General features: G+C 42.2%; 1 protein-coding gene across 1 annotated transcript; it reads left to right on the top strand.

Annotated features, from left to right (window-relative positions):
• The first annotated feature begins 726 nt into the window (after window positions 1–726).
• On the top strand, window positions 727–10,571 carry LOC4323865 (ABC transporter G family member 31-like). The gene is made up of 24 exons (XM_015769654.3): window positions 727–1,156; window positions 1,698–1,818; window positions 2,026–2,114; window positions 2,200–2,284; window positions 2,608–2,767; window positions 2,849–2,925; window positions 3,012–3,065; window positions 3,749–3,839; window positions 3,971–4,272; window positions 4,356–4,637; window positions 5,340–5,656; window positions 5,749–5,909; window positions 6,013–6,116; window positions 6,358–6,514; window positions 6,603–6,722; window positions 6,807–6,901; window positions 6,989–7,321; window positions 7,411–7,701; window positions 8,041–8,124; window positions 8,237–8,370; window positions 8,449–8,676; window positions 8,759–8,930; window positions 9,031–9,285; window positions 9,943–10,571. Exons 1-24 carry the CDS (start codon window positions 861–863, stop codon window positions 10,213–10,215), a joined length of 4,281 nt encoding a protein of 1,426 aa, XP_015625140.1. The 5' UTR covers window positions 727–860; the 3' UTR covers window positions 10,216–10,571.
• Window positions 10,572–11,203: the final 632 nt, after the last annotated feature.

Genomic DNA, 11,203 nt, shown 5'->3' with positions numbered 1-11,203 from the left:
TATGGCATGGTGAAACGAAGAATAAACTTTTTTTAAAGTAAATTTCACAAAACTACAAATACTTTAATTAAATTATCACAGAACTACAGATTTACCAATAAATTTAATATAAAACTATAGGTTTAAGGCTAAGTATCATAAAACTACAAATTTAATAAAAAAAATTATCATAAAATTATAGATTTTGCGGTTTAAATCCTTAGCACTAATGTTATGTTGGACTTATAAGTGTTCAAGTTTTGTGATTAAATTATCATTAAATATGTAGTTTGTGATACTTTTGTTACTAAATCTATATTTTTATGATATTCCACCTTAATTAATCTGTAGTTTTATGGTAAATTTAGTATTAAATATATAGTTTTATGATACATCACATTAAGAGTAACGATAGTTTTGCGAAATTTACTAAACTTTTTTTCTGTGAGATAGAAGGAAGCACAACGATTGGGCCACGTGGAGGCAGGAGAGGAGGGGCCCATGTCGAGGTAGCAGCAAAGGTGGCCCAGAAGAGCCAAACCGAACGGTCTAAACTCAAAAGGCGTCGTCTCCCTCCATCCTCCACCTACGCTTAATTCTAAATTTCTAATTCCCCACAGAATTAGGGCACAAAAATCAAATCAAATCAAACCAAGAGCAGAGGCGACGCGAGGAGAGAGAAGGCGAGCTCGTCTCGTCTCGTCTCGCGCCATTAATGCGAGGGGGAGTCGGTGGATGGATGGATCCAGCCAGCCTCAATTGCCACTGCGGCCATGGCCAGCTTCACAGTACAACCTCCATAAATCCCCCACCACCTCCGCTCCTCCGCTGCAACCACCACCACCACCACCTGCTGCTGCGGGGAGGAGGAGGAGGCGGAGATGTGGGCGGCGGAGGCGGCGTTCGCGAGGTCGGGGTCGTGGAGGGAGGAGGAGGACGAGCAGGAGGCGCTGCGGTGGGCGGCGCTGCAGCGGCTGCCGACGGTGGCGCGCGCGAGGAGGGGCCTGCTCAGGTCGCCCGCGCCGGGGGAGGACCGGGTCCAGGGCGACGACGCGCTCTGCGAGGTCGACGTCGCGGGCCTCTCCCCCGGCGACCGCACCGCCCTCGTCGATCGCCTCCTCGCCGACTCCGGCGACGTTGAGGACTTCTTCCGCCGCATCCGCTCCCGCTTCGACGCGTCAGTACCACACTGCTCTCTCTCTCTCTCCCCCTGCCTCTCTGCTCGCGTGGAAGCTTCTAGAAGCGCAACACTCGACACTGACATGTGGGGCCCAACTGGTACGCACGCACACCGGGGGAAGCTTCTAGAAGCGCTTTGCTCGCCGCGTTCTTCTGTGGGCGAAGTACTCGGTTTCCAAAAACGCAGGGAAGCTTTGCGGCCGGGAGCGGCTGACACATGGGCCCCACATGCCAGTCTTGCGTTTTGTTCGCTTGCTAGTTCAGATCCTACTCTAAAGCTATCGTTCTGATGAAATGCCTAGATCATGCGGGGAAGGCTACATTTGGAACGCAGTGATTTTACAAAAAAATTTGCTGTAATTTTACGAAACAATTTCAGCTACGGCTTGTAGGATCTGTAAATCGCTCGTCTCCTCTGGTTGGTTTGGATTTTGGTGTAGAATTTTGTTTGTATGCTTGTAGTGTTGGTAAACTTGCTCATGGGCTGATCTGAAGCATCTGTGCTGCTCTCCATTTTTTTTTATTTTTGTTGGTTGCAGAGTGCAGATAGAGTTCCCCAAGATCGAAGTGAGGTACGAGGATCTGACAGTGGACGCATACGTGCATGTCGGGAGCAGGGCGCTGCCAACCATCCCAAACTTCATTTGCAACATGACAGAGGTTGGACCAATCCACCACTGGAATTTCCCCTCCTTTGTCTCAGCTCTGCAGCAATGATCTACTAGCTGTTTTGAACAGTAGCATGATTTTTAACCACATTAGTTTTTTTTTTTACTCTGGGTAAAATTGCTGTGTAAAAAGCTGTAAATAGTGGGTTCACAAATGAGCTCTAGATGTGCTTATTTGCTGTTTTTATTTTTCTGAAAGGCATTTCTGAGGCATTTGAGGATCTATCGAGGGGGAAGAGTGAAGTTGCCGATATTGGATAATGTTAGTGGGATCATTCGTCCATCAAGGTACACCACGTGCAGAACATTTTTTGTTTCCTGCTGGATCAAATTGTACGACCTTGTAAAATTTGACACTTGGTTCTTGCTGCAGAATGACACTGCTATTGGGCCCTCCAAGTTCAGGAAAGACAACCTTGCTTTTAGCCCTTGCCGGACGGCTTGGCCCTGGACTAAAGGTGTGCCTTATCACATCAATCCGTCTTCTTTTCTTCGATTCTCGCCGCTCAAAGATGATGAGCAAATCTCTTCTATATGTATACAATCAACCAACTCTGCATCTATCACCTGCTGACAAGAGTACTAGTGTCTCAAATAGCATGAAAATGGTTTTCTGGTCAAACGCTCATCCTTCTCATTTCAGAAATACTATCGAAAAATAAATACTACTTCAGTGCTATAGGCCTGTGCTTATTCTGATCAGTGCAAGAAGCCTTTTAACCATGCGGCATTATTCAGGACTATACATTTTTACTGACTACCAACACCCAATGGATTGCAGGTGTCTGGAAATATCACTTACAACGGCCATCATCTGAATGAATTTGTGCCCCAGAGAACATCTGCTTATGTCAGTCAGCAAGACTGGCATGCCTCAGAGATGACGGTCAGAGAAACCTTAGAGTTTGCTGGGCGCTGTCAGGGTGTTGGAATAAAGTATGGTAGGTCATTTCACCACAATGTCCTTGGTGTTGTTCCTTACCTCCTTGGTAGTTTGCGCTTTGACGTTAATCAATATGTAGATATGCTCGTTGAACTCTTGAGGAGAGAAAAGAATGAAGGTATAAAACCCGATGAGGACCTTGATGTGTTCATGAAGGTAGATCACATCCAGCTTTATTTGGACACACACTACCTGTTTTGTTGGTGATTGTCTCATGACACTGTTTGTACTTAATTTTTCAGGCATTGGCTCTTGAGGGGAAGCAGACAAGCCTTGTCGCAGAATATATAATGAAGGTATATGGTGTATCCCTTTCAGCTGCTATTATTATCTACTTTGGAGTCTCAAGTGTTTGCTTCTTTGAGTGAACTGCACAAATATTTTCGAGCAAATTTCACGATGCATAACGAAAACCCCCATGTTTTGGGGGCAAAATGTTTCAAGGAACCCCAGATTTTTATAAAATATTCATTTGCATAATAATATATGGTATTTTTAGTTATATTCACATATATAATGGGCACAAAATGTACATTCTTCTTCCTCACTCTCGCTCTCCATGATTGCACAAACTCAACACAAACACAGTGCTCACTGTTAATGACAGATTAACCAGTTACATAAACACAAAATGGTTTATACTTTCGATAATTGACATGTGTTGGAAGTGCGGCTAATATGTATATATCACATACTATTTTTTACAATTATTATGCATGGGGTTCCTTGAGACAAATTGCAATACATGGGGTTTGGGTTACGCATGTCCTATAAAACCTAGGGTTTTGTGAAATTTACTCAATATTTTCATCAAGCTGTTTAACCAAATGGCTCACTTAATTCCCATCCATTCAAGACAATTTTCAATTTTCCCTACAATGTTATTTTGGCTTATCATTTTTACAGCATCAACATGATCTACCTTTGAATCATTTGGTTCTGGCAAGATTTCTGAATTGCTAATTTTTATCTAGCCAAGATTTTAGGGCTGGACATTTGTGCGGACACAATTGTTGGTGATGAAATGATCAAAGGAATCTCTGGGGGACAAAAGAAGCGCCTGACAACAGGTTGTTGCATGATAATTTAATCTCCTTCATATTATTGGTGCTGATGGTTGAAGAAATTGGGCAATTGCAAGTTGTATGGATTGCATGCTTATTCTGGTTTGCAGCTGTGCTCATATATGTTGCTCTTGCAGGTGAGCTGTTAGTTGGTTCTGCTCGTGTGCTGTTCATGGATGAGATATCTACTGGACTTGACAGTGCAACCACATATCAGATTATCAAGTATTTAAGGCATTCTACTCATGCTCTTGACGGCACTACAATCATATCCTTGTTGCAACCAGCTCCAGAAACTTACGAACTATTTGACGATGTCATCCTCATATCTGAAGGGCAAATTGTATATCAGGGACCACGTGAATATGCTGTTGATTTTTTTGCCGGTATGGGATTCAGATGTCCTGAAAGAAAAAACGTCGCTGACTTCTTGCAAGAAGTATGCAGTTGTAATCTGTGTTTGTGATATTATGTTAACTGGACTGTTCTTGCATATAGTTATTTACATTTTCTGTGTTGCAGGTTTTGTCCAAGAAAGACCAGCAACAATATTGGTGCCACTATGATTATCCTTACCAGTATGTCTCTGTATCAAAATTTGCTGAAGCCTTTAAAACATTTGTTATTGGCAAGAGGCTGCACGATGAGTTAGCAGTTCCATACAATAGACATCGCAATCATCCCGCAGCTCTTTCAACATCAAATTATGGTGTAAGGAGGCTTGAGCTTCTAAAGTCCAACTTTCAATGGCAGCATCTGCTGATGAAAAGGAATTCGTTCATCTATGTCTTCAAATTCATTCAGGTATTTTCAATTTCGAGATGCATCCAGCAGAGTAGCAGTTTGATGTCTCAAATAAATACTGTCACAAGGAAATGTAACATTGTCTACCAGTTAAAATATAAAGCACACGTATAATAAAGTCGCTAAACCTTGCTAAGAATAAAAAAAACTAAGACTGTAAATGCCCTGTTAACTCATTTTACAATTTCACTGCTTTAAAAGTTTAGCACACTGCAATGATCAATGTGCAGTTGTCACAAATGCTTGCAATTTTTCCCTACTTGGCACACGAGAGTTATCTTAGCGTGCATAAAATGTTATAGCCTAGTAAGTTTTCCCTACGTGGTGCGTGAAAATCATCCTAGTGTGTTTATGTTATTGTGACATCATGCTCAGAATCTTGGTCACAACTCACAAGTTTGGTCAACATGTACTTTTACATCTTGGTGTTTTTACTGGATTGCTGTAAACTTGACTGGATGGCATATAATCCGTCAAGTCACAAAAGGATCTCGTTGTGGAGTTTCCATAGTCAAAAAGATAGATCTTGGCTATATCATTTTTCACATGTCCAAAACCTTCATTTTAAACTATGATTGGTCAAGATTAACTTGTGTTGACTTCAAATTTCCTAATGGCACTCTTCTGTTTTCAGTTAAACTTCACCTAAGTTTTATTTTCAATCATTTGAGGGTTTTTTTTAACATAATCTTTATGTTGCAGCTTTTACTTGTTGCCCTCATCACAATGACAGTGTTTTTCCGATCAACAATGCACCGTGACTCAGTTGATGATGGGATTATTTATCTTGGAGCCCTCTATTTTGCAATAGTGATGATTCTATTTAATGGCTTTACTGAAGTCTCACTCTTGGTCACGAAGCTTCCAATTCTTTACAAGCACAGGGATTTGCACTTCTACCCTCCATGGGCTTACACACTTCCGTCTTGGCTCTTGAGCATTCCAACCTCGCTTATTGAATCAGGAATGTGGGTACTAGTAACATATTATGTGGTCGGCTATGATCCCCAATTTACAAGGTAATTGTTAAGTTCTGTTCATTTGCTCTCTGGTCCGATGTTCAGAGATTTTTTTCCCTATCTGAAGATTGATCTTAATTTATCATCTGCAGATGTCTTGGACAATTTCTCTTGCTCTTTTTTCTACACCAAACATCTTTGGCTCTTTTCCGGGTCATGGCATCTTTGGGTCGGAACATGATAGTCGCTAACACCTTTGGATCGTTTGCTTTGTTGGTTGTTATGATCCTTGGAGGATTCATTATAACCAAAGGTTAAGCTTCTTGAGTCGACTCAGTATTAGCACTTGAGACTTGAGAGCATCTTTCAAGATCTTACATCTGACATGCTGCTACCTGTTCTTGAATATCTAACAGAGAGCATACCAGCCTGGTGGATTTGGGGTTATTGGATATCTCCTATGATGTATGCACAAAATGCTATTTCCGTAAATGAATTCCTTGGCCATTCTTGGAGCCAGGTAATACCTGATTTAAACCCCTTCTTGAGGTTGGTAGCAAAGGCACATTGTGGCAGCAATCTGTTAGCTTAGTTTGGTGTATGAAAAATACTTGCATAATATGGAACATCGTAATTGCTTAAAATTATATTAAATTTCTTTGTATGAACCTAACGAGATATTTTTTTATTCAGAAAAACTTTTATTAGCCTTATATAGGAATATTTGCTTCTATACTAACTGTAGCTTTGAAAAATGGCAGCAATTTGCAAACCAGAACATCACATTAGGGGAGGCAATACTCACTGGATATGGATTATTCAAGGAGAAATACTGGTTCTGGATTGGGGTTGGAGCATTGTTTGGTTATGCAATTGTTTTGAACTTCTTATTCACATTGTTCTTGACTCTTCTCAACCGTAAGTTTGTGCTAACTTCATGGACCCAGACAACTTAGAACTGCAATCAAAATAGTTTCTCATTCTCACAACTGGTGCTCCTTCACAGCTATTGGGAATATACAAGCTGTTGTGTCCAAAGATGATATTCAGCATAGGGCTCCTAGGAGGAAGAATGGCAAATTAGCCCTAGAGCTAAGATCTTACCTGCACTCAGCTTCATTGAATGGTAATGCTAGATAATGAATCCCTGTACTTACATCACAATTCATTTTTACCCTTTTACTAAGTCTTCATATTAACTGTGTTCCAGGGCATAATCTCAAGGACCAGAAGGGCATGGTGTTACCATTTCAACCCCTTTCTATGTGCTTTAAGAACATCAACTACTACGTTGATGTACCAGCGGTATGTCAGGGGGAGGCCGGTTTATATGGCTGAAATTTCTTTTAAAAATCTATGTATATTGATTCATAATCAAGTTTTGCCTAGCAGGAATTGAAAAGTCAAGGTATAGTAGAAGACCGCCTACAGTTGCTTATTGATGTCACTGGAGCATTTAGGCCAGGGATACTAACAGCACTTGTTGGAGTAAGTGGAGCTGGCAAAACCACCCTCATGGATGTTTTAGCTGGCCGGAAAACTGGAGGACTAATAGAAGGAAGCATCACTATATCTGGGTATCCTAAAAACCAAGAGACTTTCACTAGGATCTCTGGTTATTGTGAACAAAATGATGTGCATTCACCTTGCTTGACTGTAATTGAGTCATTGCTGTACTCTGCATGCCTCCGATTGCCTTCTCATGTTGATGTGAACACTCGAAGGGTAAAGTCTTGGCTGGGCTGCAGTGCTATGTTTATTGTACAAGACATCACTATTTTTGTCATTCTGATCCCTGATGGTTCATTTCATAGGTTTTTGTTGAAGAGGTGATGGAACTTGTTGAGCTAAATGCATTAAGTGGTGCTCTTGTTGGCCTACCAGGAGTGAATGGTCTGTCAACTGAACAACGCAAGAGGTTGACGATAGCTGTGGAGCTTGTGGCAAATCCTTCAATCGTGTTCATGGATGAACCTACATCAGGATTGGATGCTAGGTCAGCAGCTATTGTGATGAGAACCGTACGGAATATTGTTAATACAGGACGGACAATTGTGTGCACCATCCATCAGCCAAGCATCGACATATTCGAGTCATTTGATGAGGTTAATTTCTTTACAAAACCTAGTAGTCAATTTATGCATGCATGACAAGCAATAGTTCAAAAGTCATTATTTTGAGCTATCCTTTTCGTGACATATTAACAAGTTGAGCACAGATTTTGATATTTTTTCGAAGCAACAGTACAGATTTTAATAATCGTTCATAATTTGATGTTAATCAGTTTTCTTATCAATGATGGATGTGAACAGAAACTAGTCCCTTTTACACTTGATCTGTTGAACTTTCATTGTGCTACTTAGGGAAACCGCGAAATTTTCTTATACAAGTATGTACTAACATTTAACCAGCACCCTTTCCTAACTCATTCATATGCTGGTCAGCTTTTGTTCATGAAGCGTGGGGGGCAACTTATATATGCTGGTCCCTTGGGCTCGAAATCACGCAATCTGGTCGAGTTTTTTGAGGTACAATCTGCACAATGTGTTTCCTCAGTGATGATAGCTTATACAAGTTTCTCTGTCCTTACACTTTGCGTTCGCGAAAAAACTGTCCTTACACTTTCAAGTTTGTAAACAGGCAATTCCAGGAGTTCCTAAAATCAGGGATGGCTATAATCCTGCTGCATGGATGTTGGAAGTCACAAGTACTCAAATGGAGCAAATTCTTGGAGTGGATTTTGCTGAATACTACCGGCAGTCAAAATTATTTCAGTAAACACAACGACCCTTTTCACCTCTATAAATCTTGGTCTCTTTTTCCTTAAACATGTTTATGTTATGGCATTCCAGGCAGACCCAAGAAATGGTTGATATCCTGAGCAGACCAAGAAGAGAATCAAAAGAACTTACTTTTGCCACCAAGTATTCCCAACCATTCTTTGCTCAATATGCTGCTTGCTTATGGAAGCAGAACCTGTCGTACTGGAGAAATCCTCAATACACTGCGGTCCGATTCTTCTACACCGTCATCATTTCCTTGATGTTCGGGACAATCTGCTGGAAATTTGGGTCTCGAAGGTATGTCCACTGATGATTCTGTCTCCACTTTTCTTCCTGTACTTGGCTGGCCTTATAGCGAACATGTGGCTTTGTTTGACAGGGAGACCCAACATGACATATTCAATGCCATGGGTGCCATGTACGCAGCAGTACTCTTCATAGGAATCACTAACGCCACCTCTGTTCAACCTGTGATTTCCATCGAAAGATTTGTCTCGTACAGAGAGAGGGCAGCTGGGATGTACTCGGCACTGCCTTTTGCATTCTCCCTGGTAATTTTCCCTGTCAAAAACTCCTGTCATCTCATCATGTTTTGATGCTCGTAGTAGTACCATAATAAGGCTAACAATCGAACTGTTCTTCGGCATGCAGGTTACAGTGGAGTTCCCTTACATTCTTGTGCAGTCACTTATCTACGGCACGATTTTCTACAGCTTGGGCTCGTTCGAGTGGACAGCAGTGAAGTTCTTGTGGTACCTGTTCTTCATGTACTTCACCTTGCTGTACTTCACTTTCTATGGCATGATGACAACGGCGATCACTCCCAACCACACTGTTGCGCCTATTATTGCTGCTCCATTCTACACGCTGTGGAATCTCTTCTGTGGGTTCATGATCCCAAGAAAGGTACGGAAGGAACAGGAACCCCATGCATAATTTGCACCTAACGTCCTCTAATTGTACTGGACCCATGATCTGTTTTCCCCATAATCCATATTCCAGTGCACATTATCCATATCTTTATTTTTTTTGTCACATTAGCATATATAGCTATGGAAATAGTGTTTCCAATCCATAAGGCCACTTCCAGTGCACATTATCCATATCTTTATTTTTTTTTGTCACATTAACATATATAGCTATGGAAATAGTGTTTCCAATGCATATTATTTATTACTGGGGCCAAAAATGAATTATCTCCCTTCGCAAATTTCATCAGAAATTCTTAGAGGAGATATCTATTTTCCTGGTTTGAATATATATGCAATGTCTCATCCGAGACACTCTTTTTTCTTTATAATTCCTTAGCACATCATCTAAAATGCTGCTATGTTGCATAGTAGTTTTTAGTTTCTATTAACATTGTACTATAATGGAGCATGAGTGCCCTGATATACCAGTGCCCCTAATAATTTCACCAAACCCACCAGTAACTTTTTTTGTCCTACAGTGACCACTTGTCATGTACTAGAACCACTTTAGCAATTGGGAAGCAATAATGGTTTGTTTAAATTAGGACGTGATTAAAGTGGCTAATGATTAATGGGCTTAAACATAATGCAGAGGATTCCTGCGTGGTGGAGGTGGTATTACTGGGCCAACCCGGTGTCATGGACCCTGTACGGCCTGCTAACCTCCCAGTTCGGCGACCTGGATCAGCCGCTGCTGCTCGCCGACGGCATCACCACCACCACCGCCGTCGACTTCCTCCGGGACCACTTCGGCTTCCGCCACGACTTCCTCGGCGTCGTCGCCGGCATGGTCGCCGGCTTCTGCGTGCTCTTCGCCGTCGTCTTCGCCCTGGCCATCAAGTACCTCAACTTCCAGAGAAGATGAGACGACGACGAGCGAGAAGCGAGCTATAGGGAGCACGACGTACACCACCATTAATTCTCTGGCCAGCTATAGCGCTCAAATGTGTACTGCAACTACTATGCATGCATCAATCCATTTCGTTTCTTCAGAACTGCACGCGTCTCTTCTCTCTGTCGTCACGATGAATTCCTCCCGGTCACGGGAGATGCTGGAGCTAGCAGAGATCAGAGACCAGCAGAAAAAAGGAGACAAGTGTATAGCTAAGCTACCTGTTGCAAGCCTGTTTGGCAGATCTCCAACAACTAGATCTAACTCGGAGCTAAAGTGAAGCTGTGGAACAGCCGAAACCTCGCCTCATTCTAATTTTTTTCAGATTATTTTAGCCTGTTTGAGCTGAAACTGTTTGGTTGGATAGAGTTGGAGCGGGAGCTCTATCAAACAGGCAAGTGCTCCTTGATTGGCTTGATCGTTATACTGCGTACGTAGTGGCTGGTGCGGCAGCAGTGCAATATTCGGCGAGCATTTTGCAGCAGCCACGGTGAGCCAATGGGAGGTCGACACCTGCAAGCCTTTTGACTGCTGCAACCGGCGTCCCTCCATGGGGGTACTCTTTTGGAAGTAGCAGCAGCAGCAGCAGCTAGCTATAGCAGATTCTGCGTCCCCTGGCCTCTGCTGCTGCTGCCTCCGAGGACTGCAAAACAACAACCTAGCTAGAGCAGCAACTACTACTAACAAGAAAGAAAGAAAAAAAAAAGAAAAGGAAAAGGAAAGGTATGAGGAGTACTGTACTGAGTACTAACCATTTGGTGATCGATCGATGGTGCGTGGCGATGAGAGATGGAGAAGAAACGGGATTGATTGATGGATTGAAGATCTAACACCTTCAAAAGGGGGGCAGTAGGAGCATCTTCTACCTGCATCGCAGGTACGCAACAACACATGCATGGATCGATCCACTCGTCCCAGCTTTTTATTACTACCATCTTTCCTTCCTTTTTTTTTCCCTTTA

Source organism: Oryza sativa, chromosome 1 (genome assembly GCF_034140825.1).
Source record: "Oryza sativa Japonica Group chromosome 1, ASM3414082v1".
Classification (NCBI taxonomy): domain Eukaryota; kingdom Viridiplantae; phylum Streptophyta; class Magnoliopsida; order Poales; family Poaceae; genus Oryza; species Oryza sativa.
This window is presented reverse-complemented; position numbering and strand designations above follow the sequence as displayed.

Bases quoted from the DNA above. Each gene is read 5' to 3' on its own strand.
- LOC4323865 (XM_015769654.3), top strand. From the start codon at position 861: ATGTGGGCGGCGGAGGCGGCGTTCGCGAGGTCGGGGTCGTGGAGGGAG. The intron at 6,117-6,357 runs GTAATACCTGAT...GAAAAATGGCAG, and splicing joins TTGGCCATTCTTGGAGCCAG to CAATTTGCAAACCAGAACAT. The intron at 8,931-9,030 runs GTAATTTTCCCT...TTCGGCATGCAG, and splicing joins TGCCTTTTGCATTCTCCCTG to GTTACAGTGGAGTTCCCTTA.